Below are 25,391 nucleotides of genomic sequence, written 5' to 3'. Positions count from 1 at the left end.
CCACCATGCTGAAAAACTCCATGACTCTGTAATACTGTAGGAACATGACTATGTTGGTTATACAGCAGATCCTAATGAATTCTGCCTGAATGCTTTGTGAGTTTCCCAAGGGCAGTGGGTTTCCCAAAGACAGTTTCCTTTCACAAAGTAACAGCTATAATATCAAGTCTTATCATTTACCAACCCAACAGAAGTGTGTGCTTTCTTTCAATTCAGGAATTTATCCATTAAAATATAGCTTACTATTTTCACAGAAACCCCAGGTGTGCCAAACAAATATGGGATAAATGGATGTTCTTGTGACAATTGGACATTAAAAAAGGTGCGTTGAGACAAAGAAAATAGTTCTCAGAAGAAAATAACATATTTGTCACAGTACATCATGTTTGTGGCTGGATGTGATGTTAGGGAGGTTGTGGAGAGCTGCAGCAGGAAATGTTGCGACTTGATAGATCTTTTACTAAAATTGGCCACGCACATTGGCAAATAACAAGAGCATTGAAATATGCAGACACACAAACATTTCCTGTGGTTTTATGTTCTAATTTTAAAAACCGGCCTTATTTGACAAAATCATTAGAAGTCCTGATGCCCGAGGGCAGCACGGTGGCCTAGTGGTTAGCACAACCGCCTCACGGCGCTGAGGTCCCAGGTTCAATCCCGGCTCTGGGTCACTGTCCGTGTGGAGTTTGCACATTCTCCCCGTGTCTGCGTGGGTTTCGCCCCCACAAACCAAAAAATGTGCAGAGTAGGTGGATTGACCACGCTAAATTGCCCCTTAATTGGAAAAAATAATTGGGTACTCTAAATTTAAAAAAAAAAGAAGAAGTCCTGATGCCCTTGAAACAAATGGTTTAGCACATTTTTACGGTAGTCAATTTGCCATTATCTTGCACATTGACAGTCAACATCAATGTATGGTCAGCAGGTGAAGTGGGATTACAGACAAGATACCAGGAGAAGCAGATGTGATTCAGGCTCAATTTTGCAATTATTTTAATATCTCCATTTTAAATTCTTGTGTCAACAGTAATAATGGAAACAGTCTATGCTAACTTGCCATCAGGGGCTGGTTTAGCTCACTCAGCTAAATCGCTGACTTTTAAAGCAGACCAAGCAGGCCAGCAGCACGGTTCGATTCCCGTACCAGCCTCCCCGGACAGGCGCTGTAATGTGGCGACTAGGGGCTTTTCACAGTAACTTCATTGAAGCCTACTCGTGACAATAAGCAATTTTCATTTTCATTTTCATTTTTCATGTGTAGTTCCAGCTGCAACACTACCAGGCATATGCCATGAAGCACCAGACATAACCATTGATGGCACCAGTTTCAAGACTGCAGAAAAATTCACATACCTTGGTAGTGTGCTCTCTAGAGATGCCATTATTGATGAGGATATTAGTGCATACATCCAGAAAGCAAGTTTTTCCTACAGCACACCCCATGAACATACTTGAAAGCAAGTATGGAATTACGTTGAAGACTAAAATTGAACTATCACACCTGTGTCCTTACCACCCTTTGTGGTGCAGAATCCTGAGTCTGCTATAGGCACCACATCAAAGCTCTGGAATGCGTCAACCAAAGAAACTGAAGGTCCATCAGAATTCAATGGCAGGACAAAATCAAAAGGAGTGAGGTTCGTCATTACGCTGGGCTCAACAGCATGAATTCCACTCTCCAGGAAATCCAACTTGAATGGTTTGGCTATGTCTTCTGCATTAATGTTTGCAGAACCCCAAGTAGATTTCTATGGGAACTGTCTCAGGACATCAAGGTGGTCAGTACAAATGATGTAAGGACAACCAAAAAAAAAGTCTTACGAACCTCTGTATTACGGTCCACCGCTCTTGGGAAAACACTGCAGTCAACCAGCTCAAGTGGGGGCAAGCACCAAAATTTGATTCAGCTGGCTTTGAGAACCAAGGAGGGCAATAGGCCCTGGAGTTCCAATGTCCCAGGGGGAGGGCAACCAATGAGGGACCTTCAGAGTGAGGCACCCCCCCCCCCCCCCCCCAAGATGAGAAGAAATGCAAATGCCGCTTTCCCACCCTCTTTCCACCTGCTCCCAGCAGCCTAAAAATTGAGGCTGGGCAGGATAATCGGGGAATGGGAAGATTTCCCACCTGAGGGCAAGCACAAAATTGCATCTGGGTTTGAGCAGGAGGGTTCCTGGGTGGAATCCCGTCCATTCAGTGTTACGCTCACCCCAGCCTCAGAACCCGCCTTGGAGGGAGAGTAAAATTATGCCCAAGGTTTTTAAGATGGAAGAGAGAGAAAAGGGAAAAAAGAGGGAAGGGAGAGAGAGAGAGAGAGAGAGTTAGAAAGTAAGAAACTTAACCAAAACTGCTATGATTACCGAATTACATTAGGAAACCTTAAATGATATGGTGGAACAGCCATGAAGCCACCTTAGTTTCGCTCTGTCCATTAAGAATATAATATGCATATTGCTGTATGAGCCAATACTGTTCCTGTGAACTCATATCAGCAAATGGCATAATGGCCCAGTGCAAATGCGAAAAAGTTGACTATAATATTTACAGGCGTCCTAAGAAGGCTTGAACTAAAACATTTATTTAGTTAGGGAAATGCAAGGCCGCAACGCGGTGGACAGTACATCCAGTCCCAGTACGGACCATCCAAATATGCCGGTTCCAATCCTGATTGTTTTTTTATCTACCTAATTCATCGAGCCCCACTGTTAGGCCTCCACCCCTCGGCGGGAGAGTTTGTATTCAAGAGCCCCATGGGGGTATCAATCAGGTCATCCCTGTGGATCTCGTGGGAGTTATTACATCCCTCCCCACCAAAGTCTGCAAGTCTCTCTGTCATAGAGGATGGAGGAGGTCTCCTTCCATCTTTTTGCCTGAGGTTGCATTTCCAGTAGTTGCAGGGCTGGGTCAGGAGGTGTGTAATGCATTGGGGAGCATCCACACCAATCATCTTGGGGTGCTGTCAGCGGTCTTTCCCTGCTTAAACTGACTTCTGAGATTGTGGACACTTCCATCTCACACATCTCTGTGCCCTGGCCCTTGTGGAATGTTATTTCTTGGTCCCTGGATGATGGGCAGAAAGGATGAGGAGTTGACTTACCCGGCGGAGCCGGTCTTGGTACGGACTCCCTGGCCTGAACCCTTTGTCCTGCTTCCACTGGCTATGGTATATTTTCTTTTGATCCTGTTATCTCTCCATCTTCCCACCAATATTAGGGAATGTCAGGCTAAGGCAGGTCCTCAGTCTTTGGCCCATCAGCAATTCAGCCAACGCCATCCTGGTCGTTATATGCAGTGTGGTCCAATGGCTAAACTGGAACCGGGCCAATTTTGTCTCCATGGACACCGTGGCTTGTTTCTTTATGCCGCTCTTAAAAGTCTGCACCACCGGTTCAACCAGACTGTTTGAAGAAGTGTGGTATGGGCGGAGTCTGAATGTGTTTTACATCTTTCGTCTTCATGAATCATAGAATCCCTGCAGTGCAGAAGAGGCCATTCAGCCCATAACGTCTGCACCGACCCTCTAAAAGAGCACCCTACCTAAGCCCAATCCCCCACCCTATCCCCGTAACCTCACCGAGGGGCAAATTAGCATGGCCAATCCACCTAACCTGCACATCATTGGACTGTGGGAGGAAACCGCAGCACCCAGAGGAAATCCACGCAGGCATGGGAAGAATGTGCAAACTCCACAGAGTCACCACACAGGTCAGAAGCAAATTCGAGTCCCTGTGAGGTAGCAGTGCTATCCACTGTGCCGTCCCAGTGACTAAGGTGGGCCGTTATCTGTAATGAGCACTTCTGAAATGCCATGGATACTGAACGATTGGTGTAAATTCTCAATGCTAACCCTTGAAGTGGTGAATGGCATCTGGTAAACATCCAAACATTTTGAATAGGCATCAACATAGCAGGAACATTGACACTTGAAAAGGTTAGGCGAAATCGGCGTGTAATCGTACCCAGGGCCGTCCTGGCCACTCCGAGGGATGAAGAGACGTTGCTGGCGGGAGCTTTTGATGTTCCTGTCATGTGGTGCATTGCTGCACCAACCTCTCGATGTCGCCATCAAGTCCCGGCCACCACACGTAGCTTCTGACGAGCATCATCATTTTGGACACCCCTGAGTGCCCATTGTCCATTGTCCTGAAATCTGGCTTTCCTGCCTTGCCTTGGGACCAGAACATGGGCTCCCCACGGGAGAATGACGTCCTCCACTCTAAGCTCTTGTTGCTTAGTAGTGAAAACGCACAGCTCCTCAGGCAGTTTTCCCTGCTGTCCCCTGTGCAGGACGATGTGGCCTAACTTCGCTAAGGTCGGGTCCTTTTGTGTCCACTCACGAATCTGCGAGGCTGTGACTGGCAAGGTGTCCATAAAATTCAGCACCAACACCACTTTTTCTGTTACTGGGACAGAGGGGCATGTCGGCAATGGGAGTCTGCTCAGGGCATCCGCGTATGTGATTTGCACGCCCAGTCGATACTTGAACAAATACTCATATTTTGCCAATAGTAGCGTCCATCGCTGGATCCTGGCCGACATTATTAGTGGGATTGCCTTATCTACCTTGAACACCCGAGCAATGGTTTGTGGTCTGTTATGATTGCAAAGTGCTGCCCATAAACATACTGGTGGAACCACTGGACTGTAAAGAGTATGGATAGCCCCTCCTTTTTGATTTTAGTACACCTGCACTCTGCGGTGGCCAAAGCCCTTGATGTATAGGCCATTGGCCTCTCCATCCCGTCGTCCATTTGTTCGGACAATACTGTCCCGATGGCATATGGGGAGGCATCACACATGATCATGAATGGTGTGGAGGGGCCATAGTGCATTAACCGACTGGAGGATGACAGCTCACACTTTATCTTGGCAAACGTCTCTTCCTGCGGCGCCCTCCATTCTCATTTCTAATGTTTTTTCAGGAGTGCATGCAGTGGTGTCAGTATAGTTGCCAAGTTCAGGATGAATTTGCAGTAATAAATTATGAGTCTGGGAAACGGGCATAGTTTGGTTATTTTCTCAGGCATGGCGGTCTGCTTGATGGCTGGTAACTTCTCCTCCATTGGATGCAAGCCATCCCTGTTGCCCCGGCACCCCAGGTATGTGACCTCTATCATGTGAAATATACACATGCCCCTTTTTAGGCGGACACCTGCCTCAGACAAACGGAGAAGACTTCCTCTAAATTATCCATGCGTTCCTTCTCGATGGTTCCGGTGATCAGGATGTTGCCCAAGTAGACTGCCACCCTTGGAAGCCCTTGGAGAATGATCTCCATAACTCGCTGAAAGATCACACAGGCCACCGACACCCTGAACAGTGGGCTGGTATATTCATAAACACACCTGCGGATATTGGCAATCACGTTTTTCCTGGACCTCGCATCCAGGTCCAATTGGAACTACATGTGATTCATGTCTAATTTGGAGAAGGAGTGATCCCCAATCAACCGCATAGAGATCATCCATGCATGGCACGGGCACCCATCCAAACATGAGGCTTTGTTCTCCATCAATTTGTAATCTCCACTCAGGTTTTATTCGGCTTCAGCACCTGGACTACAGGCACTGCCCACTCCATGAGTTGCACAGAACAAATAATTCCCAAGCATTCCTGCTTCCTGACCTCGTATTCCACTTTCCACATGGGGACTAGGGAAGCGGGCCCAAGTAGATTTTGGCCACGCTCACTACAACCCCCCAGTGCCCGCCTTGAAAATCCGCTGCCAGCCTAGGGAGAGCCACTGTACCCAGTCGAGGCCCGAAAGACTGGGCCTGAATCCTCACACCACTATCAGTGGCAAAGAAATGAATTTCTGCATTAGGCTACCAGAGATGCCATCATGCCAGTGATGGCCAGCAGTTCTCCCGTGTATATTGCCAAATGTTCATCAGTGCCCCTTAGGACCGGGCATTGGACCTCTGTACGGACTTTGTGGTACATTTGCTGTCCTATGACTGAGACAGCAGCCCCTGTATCAATTTCCATCACTAGAGGTGGCTATTAACCTGGACGGTGATTTTGATGGGGGCTATTCTTCTTGCAGTTTTACTGAATTCACTCGTCCTCCTTGGGTTGTGCTATGTGTAAAGCCCTGGCTCTGGGTGGGCATTTCCCCTGACCAGGGCACCATGTTAGCTGGTGGTTCTGGTGTTCCTGGTTCCCATGGTTCCTCTGACCACAGGTGCAGCACGCTGTATGTCCTCCTCCTGGAGCTCGGGAAAGATGTCTCATGAAGCTGTAGAGGCCCTCAGCCAACTGGTCTGGCCCCAATGTTGCTCAGGCGGTGGTTGGGTGCTACTGGCTCTACTCTTATGCTCGCCGGATGGGGACACTATTCACCTCCACATCTGGTAAGCCCTGTTGTGTTATGCTGCTTAGTGTAGCATAAGCTGCTTCCTTGATGTACAAAGGAAGCTCCAGACTAAGAAATGAGTTCAACTTGTTTATTGAACTATCAACACAGTTCTTAAATGAGTTTGACTCTCTGCTCATCTAGCTGTAGTAACTCAGTCTATCTTTACCAGCCTGCTCGAAGCCACGTGCTGGGTGTGATGCTGCTGATCAACCCTGATGTACTCTCCAGATGTATGTCTGTGGAAAGAAGCAGAGCATGTGTGCCCTGTCCTTTTATATGGGCTGTGAAGTGCCCCCTTGTGGTAATGCCACCTCTGGGTGTCCTGATTACCCATTGGTTGTGTCCTGTTGTAATGACCCATTGGCTGTATGTCTGCATGTCATGACATCTCTGGTGCTCCCTCTAGTGGTTACTTAGTTCGCTCTGGATATAGCTCACATCGGACACGGGGAGAACGTGCAGACTCCACACAGACAGTGACCCAAGCCAGGAATCGAACCGAACCTGGGACCCTGGAGCTGTGAAGCAACAGTACTACCCACTGTGCTACCGTGCCACCCATGGTATTGGGGAAGAAGCGCCCAAAGGCTGAGACGAACTTTTAAGAATGACAGCCTCAACTAGCTTTTACGTTGAGAATGCCGGCGACACAAACAGGCCAGGATCTGACTACTGAGTCTGCTGGAGAGAGCTTCTCAGGAGAGTCCACGGCAGGGCAAAGAAGTGTTGATGTGAGCTGTATACAGAGCTCCAGGCTTTCTGGTGAACAATCCATCAAGGCAAAACTGAAACGGGAACAAAGAAGTATAAAGATGATTTCTTGAAGTATTTCTTTGTCAATTGTGCCAATGCAAATCAAGATGCAAAGCCCATGTGTTTTATACACAGGGAAGCACTGGCAAATGAGAGTTTAAAACCCACAAAATGCGCATTTCCGATTGGAACTAGATGCAGCATCACGGAAGTACGTGACCATCAATGCCCACAGTGATCTGTACAAGTATACACGGCTCCCCTTCGGGGTCTCATCCACACGCACGATATTACAATGTGTGATGGAAGGTATCCTCCAGGGATTTCCCAAAGTGGCAGTATACCAGAAAATGTGCTAATTTCACGGGTCACCGAGAAGGAACAGGTGGAGGTCCTCAGGCCATTCTCCCAGGCGGATGTCCACCTGAAGCGAGGCAAGTTTGTGGTTAAGACAAAGGCAGGCATGTTCAAGGATAGCTTGCACCCAGTCGAAGAAAAGGTCCAGGTCATGAAAGGAGTCCCAACACAAGAAAATATGACCAAATTAAGGTCATTTTTGGGGCTCATAGGAACAGGAGTAGGTCATTCAACCCCTTGAGCCTGCTCCGCCATTCAATGAGGTCATGGCTAATATGTGGCCGAATTCCATATACCTGCATATATTTGGCCCCTAACCCTTAATACCTTTGCTTCACAAAACATTTTCTATCTCAGATTTAAACCTAAAAGCTAGTCTAGAATCAATTGCCAGTTGTAGGGACTGGTTTAGCACAGTGGGCTAAACAGCTGGCTTGTAATTCAGAACGGCCCAGCCATATTTTTTAGACTATGCCCCTAGATCTAGAATCTCCAACCAACAGGAACAGTTTATCTTTTCCCACCCTATCTCTTCCTGTTAATACCTTGAAGACTTTGATAAGATCACCCCTTAACCTTCTAAATTCTGGAGAAAACTGGCATAATTTGTATAATCTCCCTACATAACTCAACCCCTGAAGTCCAGGCTTGTGAACTATGATGGGAAATTTATCTTGAAATTAGCCACTCTGTTGGCACTCCTACATGAGCGGCTGAAGAAGAACCAAAGATGGGCATGAGGAGCGCAAGAGGAGGTATTTGTAAGGGTAAAAAGGCGGCTACTTTCTTCCCAGCTGTTAACCCAGTATAACCTTCAAGGCTATTAGCAGCTTGCGAGTGTACGTTTCAGCATCACCAGGGTGGTACAGATGGCAAATGTTGATGCTCTCAGTGGACGCCCACTGGTAGTCCTGACAGAGAATTATTGTGAATATGTCTTCATAGCGGCCATTTTCTTTGACTGCAAAATAATTTGCGTTTATTCGCCTGCAAGGGTCTCCTGGGTCCTCAGAATCCTCAAACTCATTATTGATAGGTTCAAAAAAAGAAAGAAATGTGTGTGCTGGAAATCAAACATTTCTTTAACAGTTACTCTATTTTTCTGTATAAAGCACAGGTAGAGTTTCTTTTTAAATAATCTGACAACTGTATGAACATCCATTGAATGCATTAGTCCTATGACTAGCTTAGATCCTACTTACGTATAGATGGTGGCGCATTATGGCTGCAGCTCCCAAACATTTCAAGCTTGTGTGACACCATTGGTTCACCCAAACTCTCCCGCGGCTGCTGAGCAAAGTTGCACGGTTGAGATGTCAGTAGGGTATGAAGGCTTTCAGCTGCAGAACAAGGAGAAAATAAAAACAGATGGCAGTAATAAATAAACAGTATTGATCTGATTCATCAAACTTATATGCAAAAAGTGTTATTTATCAATCTGATATTAAATGACAAAGAAGTGCAATTTAAAGGATGAATATATTCCTACCCTCCCTGACTGCAGCAGTCAATAAAAATCCAGCTTGTGGAAACTCAACGGTATCCGGTTTGATCAAAAGCTGCGTTTCCAGACCAGCTTCTTCAAAGCCATTTTTTTCAGCCATTTCTGCATAGATTCGCAGCTTCTCCTCCAAACTACTGCAAACTAGCTGATCTTGAGAACTCAGTCGCTCTGTGCAGAAAGATCAGCAAACATTTATGCAAATATCTGCAGTTGAATGTGTTAAGATATAGTTCACCACAGTGCAAAGTGTCACGACCCCCTGGGCTAGTGCACGGTCAATTGCAGTTCCACTTGACCCGGAGTCGCAACACAAATGAAATTAGATGTTGTTTTTAAAATACATGAGCACTTTGGCTGAGCCCAATAAACTGCATTCACCAGGTGTGAAAATTTTAAACACAAATAACCTTTTATTATTTGATAGTAATATAATTAAACTGACAAAAATGTAACTGACTCTCTGATACCCCTTTCCTAATCCTCCCCCCTTTTCAACTGACACAACATAGAAGGAAGAAAATAATGATGAAATAAAAGAATAAAGGATCGCTGATGCACTAGGATGGCTTCCAGTGAATGACTTTCTGGAGTTCAAGTTTTTGTTTCCGCATTTCTTCCTTCTAGGCTCGAGATAGAACAAAGAAAAGTACGTCACAGGAACAGGCCCTTTCTCTGTAGATTCAAGATCGTTTCAAATTTATTGTAACGATGTGCCCGGCACTCACTGGTTTCAGGACAATACTGTATAGCAGTTATTTACTTCAGCAGCGAGAGAGAGAGCTCTCCTTCTCCTTTCAAGGTCGAATCACTTCTGCCCAGCTCTCTCAAAGCATCCCGCAGGAACTAATCACTCACTGTTGTCAGCCAGAACACTGTCCCCGGAGAACCCACAGATTGCCAGCCAGCCAATTGAACCGCCTTCCTCCAAAGCTGGTTCTTAGGATCCACTCAGCACTTACGAGTCTGTTTTCTCCTCGCCAAAATACAAAACCTGGAACATAGTCTACTGACTAGCAGCTGCTCCATCATGAGTCCACTGCTTAAAGGCACATTCCCATTGTGGGTTCATGCACCAAAAAAAACAGATACAAAAAAGGAAATAGGAAGGAAGGTTTCTGACAAACGGGTACTGTTTTTACTACTCCTCCTAAAAGCATAATAAAAATAGAATACCTAACAATTCTCTCTATAAAATGTGAATAAATAAATTTGGGATATTACCTTCGTCAGGGTACTCATCTAAAATCCAAATAGGAGATTGAACACATTTATCTCAGGGAATACTGGGGGGAGTTGCAAAAGTCTAATAACTTATATTACTAGTCTTCTCCTGAAATCCTATTTTACCATTAATAATAAATGAAAAGGCAAATTAAAACAAAATTGGAACTGTTGAACCAAGGATGATAATACATTACCAACATTTCTAATGGGTTATTATATATTTCTGTATTTTTTCTATTGATTTCATATGTAATTAATACTACATGAATTAACTTCCACATGACATATAAACCCCCTGTATTTCTAATCATTGTTACAGCCTTGGATTGTAGACTTTTAGGTTAATCGCAAACCCCTGTGACCACTTTCCCAGTTCTTTTATCTTTTTGGATAATCCTGTTTGGGATTCTCTGTTGCCCGACCCCGAAATCAGGAACGGCGATCAGGCGGAGAATAGTTCCCGATGCCAAAACCGCAACAGGCGGCGGTTTGACGCTGGGTCGTGATGCTCCGCCCCCTCCAAATTGGAGTCATTGTGTTGGGCGCCGTGTGCAGTTTCAACCGCATTTGCATCTCATTATCGGGTCCACCCACGATGCTCCGCCTCCGATGGGCCAAGTTCCCGACGGCGCGGTCCACATGTAATCTCGACAGTCGTGAACCTGGCGTGGTGGCGGCGGAGAGAGGGAGAACGTACAGACAGTGTCCAGCACCGTCATACTTTGCCGACAGTCGTGAACCTGGCGTGGTGGCGGCGGAGAGAGGGAGAACGTACAGACAGTGTCCAGCACCGCCATACTTTGCCGACAGTCGTGAACCTGGCGTGGTGGCGGCGGAGAGAGGGAGAACGTACAGACAGTGTCCAGCACCGCCATACTTTGCCGACAGTCGTGAACCTGGCGTGGTGGCGGCGGAGAGAGGGAGAACGTACAGAGTGTCCAGCACCGCCATACTTTGCCGACAGTCGTGAACCTGGCGTGGTGGCGGCGGAGAGAGGGAGAACGTACAGAGTGTCCAGCACCGTCATACTTTGCCGACAGTCGTGCCGCAGTCCGGGGCAACTTCTGCCAGGGCTGGGGGAGTAGTGGGGGGAGGCCAGGAGGTGGGGTGGACGGGCACGATCCACCAACCGGCACCATCTATTTGGGCATGATCGATGCATGTGTGGGGTTGCATAGTGTACGCGTGGCTGCAGCTTGTCAGCCCTCCATGTGTCCATCACAGACCTGGTGATTTCCCCCACCGTCTTACACATGTTCTGCAGATGTTCCACGCAGCACCAGTGCTAGCCCCTCACTGGTAGCGGAATCGGTGCGGGTGTGGCGCCGGTTTTTCCATTGTGGAACTCCACGGATCCTTCATTGGCGTCAACACTTAGACGCAGAAATAGAGAATCCAGCCCCTTGTGTTTTTTTTAAACTTAATTTTTACTTGCTGGTTCTATCGTCTCTTGAACCATTCAAATTGTTTCCCTACTGAAATGAAAATGAAATAAAAATCGCTTATTGTCACAAGTAGGCTTCAAATGAAAGTACTGTGAAAATCCCCCAGTGGCCACATTTCGGTGCCTGTTCGGGGAGGCTGGTACGGGAGAAAGCCTAATTTGGCTACAGGTACACTTCAAGTTATATTATGAAGTCAGATACTTGCAGAATTTGTTCATGTGCTCTGCATTTTTTTTTAGATAAATCATTCTGTCTAGTTCTTAAGAATATTGCCGAAAAAAAGATTTTGTTGAAGCTTTTTGTCTTGCACACATCAGGACAATCACAAGAACACCAATGTCAGGGGAAACAACAACTATATGAGGACAGAGTGCTGATTGGTTGTCAAGTGGAATCTGATTGGAGACGAGTTGTCATGGAGAATGCACCAATTAATGCTGATCGGCAGTAAATTGTGAAGCTTTGTTTGAGCATTTTAAACCTGGCAGATTGACTGATTGGTCATGGCACTGCCCTGAGGAATGAGCCAGCAAATGGCTATCCCTTATTTTGTTCAGCTGAACAGAAGCAATGTGTGTATATGTTCTTTCTGTCTGCAATGAACAGGGCCCTGTATATTAGTATATGTAACTTACAGTAGACAGTAACCTGCCACACCATGAGCCCAACTGACAACGTTAAATTGGGTGCCAGTATAATTCTTAGCACACTGAGGATTATTGAGCAAATGTTGGTCTGTTGCAGAATCACATCCCACTATGATTTGAGTTTGCAAGCACAGGCCGGTTGGGTATGGTCTGCACCTTGCCTGTTGTGAACAGCGGCTGGGACATACTGTTTGATACAATCTGCCAGTCATTGGGTTGTATGGCCTATGTACCTAACATTACACTGGCTCTGCAATTCATATACCACATTATTCGTTTCTGTGAAAGGCAAACATTGTTTGGCTTGACGGCAATACCCATTTAGTGGTGAATTCTGCTCATGTTGCTACTGCATAGTAGCAGCGTCAAATTGCTAGCTTCAGCTGTTGCCCAAATTTTTAGATCCATTGCCTTTCCAAGGGCGGCACCGTGCCAGAGATCTGGATTCAATTCCGACGTTGGGTCACTGTCTGTGTAGAGTTTGCACTTTCTCCCTGTGTGTGCGTGGGTTTTCTCCAGGTGCTCCGGTTTCCTCCCACAGTCCAAAGAGATTAGGTGGTCTGGCAATGTTAAATTGTCCCTTAGTGTCAGGGATGTCCAGGCTAGGTTCTGGGAATAGGGGGAAGTGGGCATGGGTAGAGAGCTTATTTGAAGGACTGGTGCAGACTTGATGGGCCAAATGGCCTCCTTCTGCACTGTAGGGATTCTATAATTCTATGAAAGTAGACTGGGCACTTTTCAGTGCACAGACTGAGCATTTTTCAGCCAAAAATGACAGGCTGAGGTACGTTTAACAATTTATATGATATACAGTCTGAAACAATCTGATCAGAATAGCTATTATCCTGAGGACCTCTTTAATGCGCCCGATTTCAGTATCAAGCTTGCCCGGTAAGCAAATGGCTTGGGCCCTATTTACAAGATTACCAATAAGACCAATATGTAAGACTCCCAATGCATATATTGACCATTTAAGCTAGGCTTGCAATAAACTGTAGTAGTGGAGAAACCCCTGCAGATTCCTTAACCAGTGTCTTTTTTCAGCATACTAAAGGTCTGTACTACCAAATGATTATTGGGTCTCAAGAATAATTACTAATTTTCGCATTAGATGGCCTCGTCATTTAACATTCTGACATATACTATAATGCTCACAGTACCACCCTTGAATGAAATAATTTAGGAAAGTTGCAACGAGTAACTTTAAAAAATACATATATAGTACGTGTTTTAATAGATCTTATTTCTTAAAGATCATGTCACATGCCAATTATCCTAGGATTCTCAGGGAAGCCAGGGAGGAGATTGCAGAGCCTTTGTCCTTGATCTTTATGTCATCTTGGTCGACGGGAATAGTGCGGGAAGACTGGAGGATAGCAAATATTGTCCCCTTGTTCAAGAAGTGGAGTAGAGACAACCCTGGTAATTATAGACCTGTGAGCCTTACTTCGGTTGTGGGTAAAATGTTGGAAAAGGTTATAAGAGATAGGGTTTATAATCATCTTGAAAAGAACAAGTTGATTAGCGATACTCAACACGGTTTTGTGAAAGGTAGGTCATGCCTCACAAACCTTATTGAGTTTTTTGAGAAGGTGACCAAACAGGTGGATGAGGGTAAGGCGGTTGATGTGGTGTATATGGATTTCAGTAAGGTGTTTGATAAGGTTCCCCACGGTAGGCTATTGTAGAAAATACGGAAGTATGGGATTGAAGGTGATTTAGCGGTTTGGATCAGTAATTGGCTAGCTGAAAGAAGACAGAGGGTGGTGGTTGATGGCAAATGTTCATCCTGGAGTTCAGTTACTAGTGGTGTACCGCAAGGATCTGTTTTGGGGCCACTGCTGTTTGTCATTTTTATAAATGACATGGAAGAGGGATGGGTTAGTAAATTTGCAGATAACACGAAGGTCGGTGGAGTTGTGGATAGTGCTGAAGGATGTTATAGGTTACAGAGGGACATAGATAAGCTGCAGAGCTGGGCTGAGAGGTGGCAGATGGAGTTTAATGCGGAAAAGTGTGAGGTGGTTCACTTTGGAAGGAGTAACAGGAATGCAGAGTACTGGGCTAATGGCAAGATTCTTGGTAGTGTAGATGAACAGAGAGATCTCGGCATCCAGGTACATAAATCCCTGAAAGTTGCCACCCAGGTTAATAGGGCTGTTAAGAAGGCATATGGTGTGCTAGCCTTTATCAGTAGGGGGATTGAGTTTCGGAGCCATGAGGTTATGCTGCAGCTGTACAAAACTCTGGTGCGGCCGCACCTGGAGTACTGCGTGCAGTTCTGGTCACCACATTATAGGAAGGATGTGGAAGCTTTGGAAAGGGTTCAGAGGAGATTTACTAGGATGTTGCCTGGTATGGAGGGAAGGTCTCACGAGGAAAGGCTCAGGGACTTGAGGTTGTTTTCGTTAGAGAGGAGAAGGCTGAGAGGTGACTTAATAGAGACATAAAAGATAGTCAGAGGGTTAGATAGGGAGGACAGTGAGAGTCTTTTTCCTCGGATGGTGATGACCAACACGAGGGGACATAGCTTTAAATTGAGGGGTGGTAGATATAGGACAGATGTCAGAGGCAGTTTCTTTACTCAGAGAGTAGTAGGGGCGTGGAACGCCCTGCCTGCAACAGTAGTAGACTCGCCAAATTTAAGGGCATTTAAGTGGTCACTGGATAGACATATGGATGAAAATGGAATAGTGTAGGTCAGATAGGCTTCAGATGGTTTCACGGGTCGGCGCAACATCGAGGGCCGAAGGGCCCGTACTGCGCTGTAATGTTCTATGTTCTACCGCACATACCAATTTTCCCAAGACCAACTTAGGCCATAATCTTGTTGTGCTAATGTTACAGTAGTGTTGATCACTGGAAAAAAAAATGAGTGCAAGTATTTTATTATTTTATATGGAATTTAGTCATGGCAGGAGAAGGTGGCAGCAAGTTGGCACAGATCTCCAGCATCCGGCTGTAAATGATCAAGCTTTGGCTGGCAAAATAACAGAAAGAATACGGGGGGGGTGATCACATGACAGGGGCAATAGTCCCATAGAGCATCTGACACAGGTGCTGATGCCAACGTCATTTTTGAAAGACAGCCACATCAGCACTCACTATAAAAGGTGAGGGAAACCAAGGGCTTCTGTAGATGTGTGAGGAGCTGAATGTCAAAGGTAAAAATTATTGCACAAAACTTTTGAGTACCCATCACAAGCACACCATTCAGGACTTACACAGGAAAGTCTGATCTGGACTAAAGTTTAACAGTGAAGGAGATGTGGATATTGGTTTGCCCCAAGACTCAGCTACACCTCGCTCGGCGACCACCAGGTGGTTGGAGAAGGTAAGGAGATTCTGCTCACATCAGCTGGCCAAAAGTGGCCAGTCTGGATGAGCAATGAGGCCTGGTCACCGGTCGATGCAGAGTTCAGCAACCAATATGTCCAGCAGTGAGATTGTGTCCAGTACAGGTAAAGGATGAATGATCCCCATTCTGCAAGGGTGATGTTGAGTGTGTACCATGCAAACTATGGATGAAAGGTGGGCAGGGACAGAGGGGGTCACTCAAATCGTAAGTGATTGGTCATTCCGTCATGTGTTGTGTACCCTGTGCACCCTTGCCAACTGCATCAGGATTACTGAATGCATATCCACATCACATAGATGTGGACTCACACCTGCCGTTGGACCAGGGGCAAGTCCAGTGTTGAGTGGATTTCCTCAGCCTCATCTGGAGCCTAACCTGCTGTCCACTTCTTGCAGGACTCACCAGAGGTTGGAACGAGTCAAGGCTGGAAGAGGGGTGCCCAATGTCTGTGATTTGACCGTTGCGGAGATGTGGAGGCCCTTTAGCTGGTTGGAGAGTAGGAAGGTTGTTTGGTGTCAAATGCAAAGATTGGAGTGTCTGCCGTGGAGAGTGAGGACCATGTACGCTTTGCGATTAGTTTGTACCAGAATGGTTCATAGTTTATCATTTTAGGACCTAATTTTGTTTGCCTTTCCATGATAGAAATGATGCCAGGTAATGTGCAGGAGGAATTGGCCACCTATTCTCACATCTGACAGCAAATGTGATTCAGTCTCAGAGGCACTAAGCAGCACACATTCTAATGGGTAGACACATGTGTATTGACTCTGAGTCACACTCTGGTGAACACCTCAATGTTGAATGGAAATAGATGACGGTGGCTGTGACAGTTGACACAACCGACATTCAGAGGACCTCTGGAGGCCAGTTCCATGATGCGTCCCAGGGTGATGATGTACCTCTGATGTTGGCCACAATTGACTGCTGCAGTTGCAGAGAAAAACAGTGAGAATCTGAAGGAGATGCCTGAGGTGTTGAGCAGGCGAGTGCCGGGCAATGGAGGAGTCCATTGAGGCCGTGACCTCTGCAAAGTCTCAGGCAGATGAGCACATTGCTTTCTCCATGGAGGGGCTGATGAACGTCACGGAGAGACAGACTGAGGAGACCACCTTGTGAATGCTTGGTGTTAGCATGAGCCTGCAGACCATTACTGGAGCTGTGATCCACTGGGTCAGCGAGAGATGGAAGATCCCTTTGGACATCTGTCCAGGAGCAGCTCCACTCACAGAAAGGGATGAAGTGCCACGCATCAACAAGGGGTTGGAGGGACTGCCAGCTGAGAAGGGTACCTCACATAGCACTCTGAGGACTGTCAGTAGCTCCTCACCTTCTCACCCAGTGAGCTGGCCTCCTCCAGTGGCAGTGGTTGCCAGAAGAGCCACAGTCATCAAAGGCCACAGGGCATGGGGAACAGCAGCCTGCCTCAAGGCACTGGGGATGCACATCCCTGAAGCACTCACCAAAGTCTTAAGAAGGACCGGTAAATACACCATTGTGGCACTGGGTTTTCTGTGTTTATGTAAACATGATGTCCATGTTGCATTACACTTTGTTTGGTTTTCAATGGAGTATGCTTGTCATTGAGGGCTTTCTGACAGAATGGGAGGACTCATCAGCGGATGTGCAATGGACAGGATGTGTTGCAACATTAATGGGTGTGAGCAACAATCACCAGAAGGGAACGAGGCAAGAGGTTTTGACAAGAATTAAATTTGGCTTCATTGGTCACAGAGGACCACCTTTTCTCAGCTGATTCTCATTGCAAAACAGGGCTTTGGAATCGACTAACTGTGAGGTTTACTCTCACGTCCCTTACATTGACCTCCGCCACTGTGGTCCCTCCAACACAGATATCTGTCCCTCCCGGTCTTCCTTTTCCAATGAGGCATGTGCCTCCTCTTCCTCATCAAGATACTTTGCAATGTCAGAGTTTGTAGGGTGTAACAAACCACAAAAATTTGTGAGGCTGTCTCTGGATCATACTGAAGAACTTCCCCTGACATGCCTTGGCAATGGAATAGCATCTTGAGTAGACCAATACTCTGCTCGTGAGCACCCTTGTGGAGCCGTGGCTGGTGTTACATCTTTCCTCAGCACCAGTATGAAGGTTCCTCATGGGCTTCATGAGCCAGGTGCTGAAGATAGCCCCAATTCTCAAGGATCCATCCAATACGTTGCTGCCATGGAGTGAACAGGTGTGGCACCTATGACTGTCGAATTATGTAAGTGTCATGGCTGTTTTCTGAATATCTGGCACACATTTTAATCCATTTCCAATGATCACAAACAATCTGTACGCTTAACAATTAGGAACATGTCCTGTTGGTGGAAGCAGCTGGGTGGTCAGTGGATGCTTTGATGATGACATTATGTGCAGTAAATCACACCCTGCACTCGTGGAGAACCAGCTACGGCTGCAAAGCCCATGGACCACGCAGCTTGGTTGTCGTCGTTTATCCCCTTGAAGTGACCCCTGCTGACCTGTTGCACATAGTTCCTTGGTTGAACCCTGGAATTACCTCACGTTCGGTTTACTGTAACATTAAGCTTTAATGGCATTGAGTTACCACTGTAGTCCCTCGAGCGGCTGACCGGAATTAGGGACCATAGGTTAGTCACAATCTCAGAGAAGTGGAGTCACCTGGCATTGTCTCTCAGATATTTACAGGTAGTTCATCCTAGTAGACACTAGGGGGCACTGAATGCCTTTGTCTGAATCCCCCTTGCTGTATGGCTGCTTTGTCTTGCTCTGCTTCCTGTGGCTACTGATGGGGGAGCCTTTTGTGCTGCCTCTGCAGCAATGCATTCAACCACCACACCTTCAAATGCAGGTGGGTTCAATAATGCCGAGTGTGTGACTCCCATTGCAAATCCCTCCAAACCGATGACACCGTGTGCACTGCCACTTTAAGAGGTGGCCATCTGCTCAAAGTGTGGCTACACAAAAGGCCTGCTCTCTGGCTGATATAGGAAGCTTCCTGGGAGATACTCTGCCACCACCACCAATCCACACCTTCCCATTGTCCCACACCCTTTCTCCCAGAGGATCAGTGTTTGGGATTCACTTCCACAGAGAGCAGTGCCGACTAGGTCAATAAATTTATTCAAGACTGAATTAGATGGATTTTTGATTGACAACGGAGTCCAGGGTTATGGCGGACAGGTAGGAAAGTGAATTTAAGGACACATGCAGATCAGACATGATCTTATAGAATGATTGAACAGGCCCCAGGGTCCAAATGGCCTTCTCCTGCTCCTATTTCTTATGTTCTAATTGTCTTTTATATCTTCATTTGCCTGTATTCAGGAGGTGCCAAAGAGGAGATACTACTTACAAAGAAAGTCTAATTGACTCCCAAGCCAAATTAAAATCTGTGGAACACAATATCAATAATAGCAAACAAAACTGGACAACTGTGATATCAGAATTGGAAGTGAGGAATTCAATGGTTAGAAACGATTGGGAATAGTATAGGTGGGAAAGCACTGAGACGGGTTGTCATGGTAGATGGTGAGATGTTTTCACTCGTGGGAGAGTCATGAACAAGGGGACATAGCCACAAGATAAAGGGCCGGTCATTTACAACTGAGGTGCGTAGAAATTTCTTCTCTCAGAGGGCGGTGAATCTCTGAACTCTCTGTCCCGGACTGGGTGGTGGAGGCTGGATCAATACAAGTATTTAAAATGGAGGTGAATAAATATTTGATGGATCGATCAATTAAGGGCTTAGGGGAAATGGCACAGAAAAGGTGTTGAGGCCGGAATATATCAATGATGATCGTATTGAATGGTGGAGCAGGCTTGAAGGGCCTGGTGGCTTACTCCTGCTTCTATTTCTTGTGTTCTTGTAAAAGGGTTAATTCTACTTTTCAGTGGCAGGTTATACTGGCACATGTCTTAACATCTGTGTGCCTCGGAGTCATGGGGATACTTTGGGAAAATACACTCAAGATGGGTATTGTTCCTGCCAGCATTAAATTAAAAAAATAGTTGGTTGGATTGTGAAATCAAGTTCATTTTATCCTGACCTTGAAAGCTAAGCATGACCATAGTATACCCAATGAGAACAATTGAAAAATATAGATGTTTTTGTATTTATCTACAAATGACTAATACCTTTTCCAGAGATTTGGCAGGTGAATATTTGAAGCCAAACTCTACATAGAAAGAAGGGAATAATATTTATATAGTGCCGACATAACCTTTAAGTGTCCCAACCTGCAGTACACAGCTAATTGAATACTTTTAAAGGACAGCTCAGTCAGAATCATGACAGCCAATTGCACAGCAATATGATAGTGCCCAGATAATGACCTGGATCTTGTGGTCCGTGGCAAAGCAGAAGTGGACACAAACAGATTCAAAAACAGCTTTTTCCTCGCTGTTACCAGACTCCAAAAAAGACCCTCTTATGGACTGATGGACTGATGTGATCTCTTCACACATCTACACCCGATGCCTGTGTCTATGTATTTATATTGTGTATTTTATGTTTGCCCTAATATGCATTTTTTTTAATGTACGGAATGCTACGTTTGAGCTACACACAGAACAATACTTTTCACTATACCTCGGTACACGTGACACTAAACCAATCCAATCCAACCCAATGTCTTCAGCTCAATGGCTGGTAAGTATTTTTAATGATAGATCAAAAAAATGTGACAACTTTAATTGCAGATGCCCACCCTAGCAACCCCAGCTTCTCCACCACCCTCATCCAGTACCCCAAGCTCTCTTCCTCCCCTGCAAGCACCCCTGGATCCGATACCATTCCTCCGCACCCAACACCACCCACTCTCTCCCAGCTCCACCGCCTCCCTAAACCAGCTCTTCTCTGACAATGACAGGACTTAGGAGCCAGGGTGAAGAGGAGTCTTGGTGTTTGGTGGGGGGAGGAGGCATGAGATCTTTTGTTGCAGAAAAATCCAAATGAGCTGATCTACAAAGTTCCAGTGACTCAGGAACCGAAACATGGAGATTTCGCAACTTTGCAAAAGTTGACTTTCACCAGAAATTCACCTGAAAGCTGAAAAGGGAATCAAGGGTTATGGGGTAAGGGGGAGAGGAGCGGGCTAGTGCAGTATGTTACGATTGAAGTATTGAAAGTACATGGATGTTTGCACATTTTTGCCTTTTTTGCTTTCTTTCTGTTGATGTCTGTAACTGTTTACAAAGCCAAAAACTACCTCAATAAAATTGTTTATTAAAAAAAAAGGGTTATGGGGTAAGGCAGGAAAGTGGAGTTGTGGATTATCACATCAGATCATCATGATCTCATTGAATGGTGGAGCAGACTCGATGGGCCAAATGTCCTCTTCTGCTTCTACCCTTGTGGTCTTATGGAAACATACTTCTTACCAGGAATCTTATTAAAGAGAATTCCATACTAACACCTAACATTGCTAAAACATGTGTGCTATCATCCTGTAATCATCCTCTCATCCCAGGGGCTCACTTTCCTGGGAACTCCAATGTGAAAAGCACTTATATAGCTAAATGAGGAAGATTTCTTCACAGCGCAGCGCTACTCAAATTAATTAAGGTGCTGTCTTATGGATTTATAGTAAATTTTCTTTCTTACGCAGGTTAAGTGTAATTTCAGTGTTTAGTGTTTTAAGTTTAAGGTCTGATTGGCAAAACTCATCTATTCCGAATCAACATTGATAAATCAGTTTTTGTTTGCGCGTGTACTTCTTTAGAAATTGCTTCCTGTTTTCGGAAAATTACCAAGTGTTTTCCTGAAACAGCATTTAATTTGTTTACTCAAGATAATGGGATCAGTGAACAGTAATGTGCATGTACCTTGGAATTTCCTGGTCCTGGCTGCTCTTGCCTCAACAATACGCTTGTCCTCTTCATATTCACTCAATCGTTCTTCCTCCTCCTCAGGACAGCTTTAACAATGACAATAAAGATTACAAAAGACGTATTAAAAACCCTGTTGCAGCAATAATCAGTTAATTGCACAACTGGACAACCAAGTGTCATCCAACGTGCCTCAAAATACATGATTATCATAGCTGCTCAACCACATGACACACTAAAAATGACACAAATTTGCCATGCATCTTATGTTCTGAAAAGTATGTGCAAATATTTCTGTCTAAAATCCTGAAACGTCTCATGGTCTGGTAAATGTGGTATATCGAGAAAAAAAATCTTTGAAGTTGCGGAACAAATCAGTGCTAAAAATGTATCAGAACAAAAATCTACAAAGAACAGAAATGGTATTTACCCAATTAAGTTCACTCGAACAGAGCATGTAAAATCTGTGTTACTGTGGACCCTCCCAAATGTACTCAATCTTCTGAGGTAATTAGATGCATGCAAAAGTTCCACGAGTAACCGAAACCACGTAAATAACCAAGTGCTCAATGAATCAAAGTTATTTTCTCTTTCTTTGAATCAAGCTTTTTTACGCTGGTCTCATACAAAACGCATTTACCAGTAGGTGCCACCGGATAATGATCCAGAGCATTAACACTGGATTTCCACCACATTAGGGGTGACTTCCTTAACAGGATTATCCCTCCTGCGGGGCCAAACAGAAGCCGGGACTGTTTCCTGCTCCCAAACCTAACTCTGGGGATGAAACAGTCACTCACTGTGATTTTCACAGATGCAGTCAACCATGGAAACATAGAAAATAGGAGCAGGAGGAGGCCATTCAACCCTTCAAGCCTGCTCTCCCATTCATTAGGTTCATAGCTGATCATCCAATTTAGTAACCTTTTCCCACCTTCCACCCATATCCTTTGATCCCCTTCGCCCCAGGACCTACATCTAACTCGTTATTGAAAACATAGAATGTTTTGGCCTCAACTGTCCCTGTGGTAACAAATTCCACAGGCCGACCAGTCTCTAGGTGAAGAAAAGTCTTCTTATCGCTGTCCAAAAGACTATGACCCCAGTTCTGGACATCCCCACCATCTAGAACATCCTTTCTGCATCAGGACCCTGTCTAGTCCTGTTAGAATTTTATAGGTTTCTATGAGATCTCCCCTCGGTCTTCTGAACTCCAGCAAATATAATCCTAACCGACTCAATCTCTCCTCACATGTCAGTCCTGCCATCCCAGGAATCAGTCTGGTAAACGATCTCTGCACTTCCTCGACAGAAAGTACATCATTCCTCAGATAAGGAGACCAAAACTTCATACAATATTCCAGATGAGGTTTCATCAAGGCCCTGCACCTATACTCAAATTCTTTTACTATGAGGACCAACATATCATTGCCTTCTTTACCGCCGGCTGCACCTGCAGCGTGGTGCCCTGGCACTGCTGGTGCCACCTGGGTACCCTGACAGTGACAGCCTGGCACTTGGGCAGTGTCACCTGGTGCAAGCCTGCCAAGACGTCCAGTGGCACCACCAGGTTGGCACTGCCAAAGTGCAACGCTGGCATTTTTTGCGATCTATCGGGCCAGGGTTGCCCGGTGTGGGTGTTGGAGGGTCAGCGACTGGTGTACAAGGACATCCACGTCCCATAGCACATTCCCCTCTTAGTTTATAGCCATTCGGATAATGGGCGCAATTCAACCAAAACATTTTGAAGGGAGCAATCCTCCGGCCACGCTACGCTGGAAAAGCAGCTCCAGGCGGTGCAGCGTGGCCATTGAAAGCCGGGAGACCCCACTCCCGGGATCTACCCAGCTTGCAACAACTCATGTGGTTCAGTACAATCTCGCGAGATGTTGCAAGGTGAATCCCGGCCACAATGGGCGGGATCACGTTTTGGCAAATCTGCACATTAGAGCGAGGCAGTAAGCCCTACTCTAATGTGCAGATTCCGGAGGTACCCGAGGCTTTGGGATTCAATCTCTTCGCTTGGGTGAGTGCTGTTTCGTACTAGTCCCCATAACGGGGACCAGACGGATCGGCATTTGTGGGGGTCTCCAAGGGGATTGGAGGCTCCCAGATACATGCCCTTTGGACAGGGTGGTGGCCTGGCACTTCTGATGCCACCTGGATGTCAGCCTGGCACTTCCAAGATGACCAGGTGGAACTGGCAGGGGCACTGACAGGGTAGCCAGCGCAAGCACGATCCGGATTGTGACGTCTCATGAAGTTCGGATGAATTTCGTGAGATGTCTTAAACGTTGCGAATCTCACGAGAGGCCTCTCGCGAGATTCACCAGCCTCGTTGCATCACCATGTTGGGTGCGAGGGGGCCGGTAAATCGTGCCCAATAATCTGCCTTCCTGTTTCTGCTACCAAAGTGGATAACCTCACATTTATCCACATTATACTTCAACTGCCATGCATTTGCCCACTCAGCTTGTCAGAATTGTTATTTTTTAATTCATTTACAGGACGTCAGTGCCGCTGGTTGGGCCACCATTTAGTGCTCATCCCTAACTACCATCCATTTCGTGAGGCATTTGGGAAACTATATTGCTTTGGATTCAGAGTCACATTTAGGCCAGACCAGGTAAGGATGGTAGATTTCCTTCCTTAAAGGACATTATAGTGAACCAGATAGGTTTTTACAACAATCTACCAGGCTGATTCTGGGATGGCAGAACTGCTATATGAGGAGAGATAAAGCTGGTTGGTATTATATTTATTGGAGTTTAGAAGAGTGCAAGGGGATCTCATCGAAACTGATAAAAACAAAGGGTCATCTGGACTCAAAACATTAGCTTTTTTCTCTCCCTACAGATGATGCCAGACCTGCTGAGATGTTGCAGTATTTTCTCTTTGGTTTCAGATTCCAGCCTCCGCTTTTATCCAGTGTCCATGACATTTGCTGTGCATAAATTGGCCGCAAGTCCCCTACATTACAAGAGTGATTACACTCCAAACACACTTCATTGGTTGTAAAATGCTGTTCTATGGTTGTGAAAGGCACTACTTGGGTGGTACGGTAGCACAGTAGTTAGCACTGTTGCTTCACAGTGCCAGGTTCCAAGGTTTGATTCCCTGCTGGATCACTGTCTGTGCGGAGTCTGCACGTTCTTCCCGTGCCTGCCTGAGTTTCCTCCGGGTGCTCCAGTTTCCTCCCACAAGTCCTGAAAGACGTGGGCCGGGATTCTCCGAATCGCCGGAATTACTGGGCCTGGAGGCCCATTGATGCCAGTGTCGTGAGAATCCCGCCACGCCATTCCGCCGATTCTCTGGCGACCGGAGTATCGGCGGCAATCGCGCCCACAGTGTCGCTGCGGCGTCGGTCGAGGGCCGCTGAAATACGCTCCCATGGCGATTCTCCGCGTGCAATGGGCCGAACTCCCGGCGAGTTCCACCACCGTGGATCATACCTGGTATCAACCGGTGGGAGCCCGGACCCACGGCCGATGTGGATGTCCTGATGGAGGAGGGGGGTGATCTGACTCCGGGGGAGCCTCCACGGGGTCCAAGTCCGCGATCAGGGGCTTCTGATCAGCGGTCGGCCACCACCTGGAGGGGGCCTACCTCCTGCTGCGCGGGCCCGCTGTACGGTCGCCGACATGTTGCTCCACGCTGGCGCGGAGACGGCAACCACGTGCATGCGCCGGAGCGGAGACAGCTGAGGCGCACATGCGCCAGGGTCCCAGGTTTGATTCCCGGCTTGGTCACTGTGTGTAGTCTGCACGTTCGCCCCGTGTCTGCGTGGGTTTCCTCCGGGTGCTCCGGTTTCCTCCCACAGTCCAAAGATGTGCAGGTTAGGTGGATTGGCCATGCTAAATTGCCCTTAGTGACCAAAAAGGTTAGGAGGGATTATTGGGTTACGGGGATAGGGTGGAAGTGAGGGCTTAAGTGGGT

The 25,391-nt window shown here is 46.4% G+C and overlaps 1 protein-coding gene across 2 annotated transcripts in view; it reads right to left on the bottom strand.

The window, feature by feature from the left end:
* Nucleotides 1–25,391, bottom strand: part of arhgef28a (Rho guanine nucleotide exchange factor (GEF) 28a) — a 571,388-nt gene that overhangs the window by 139,495 nt on the left and 406,502 nt on the right. For both annotated transcript variants that reach the window (XM_038805467.1, XM_038805468.1), the window contains 3 exons: nucleotides 21,453–21,544; nucleotides 8,958–9,140; nucleotides 8,671–8,808 (listed from right to left, as the gene is read on the bottom strand). In XM_038805467.1, coding sequence (XP_038661395.1) covers nucleotides 8,671–8,808; nucleotides 8,958–9,140; nucleotides 21,453–21,544 — 413 coding nt within the window. The remainder of the gene's footprint in view (nucleotides 1–8,670; nucleotides 8,809–8,957; nucleotides 9,141–21,452; nucleotides 21,545–25,391) is intronic.

Source organism: Scyliorhinus canicula, chromosome 8 (genome assembly GCF_902713615.1).
Source record: "Scyliorhinus canicula chromosome 8, sScyCan1.1, whole genome shotgun sequence".
In the NCBI taxonomy this organism is placed as follows: domain Eukaryota; kingdom Metazoa; phylum Chordata; class Chondrichthyes; order Carcharhiniformes; family Scyliorhinidae; genus Scyliorhinus; species Scyliorhinus canicula.
This window is presented reverse-complemented; position numbering and strand designations above follow the sequence as displayed.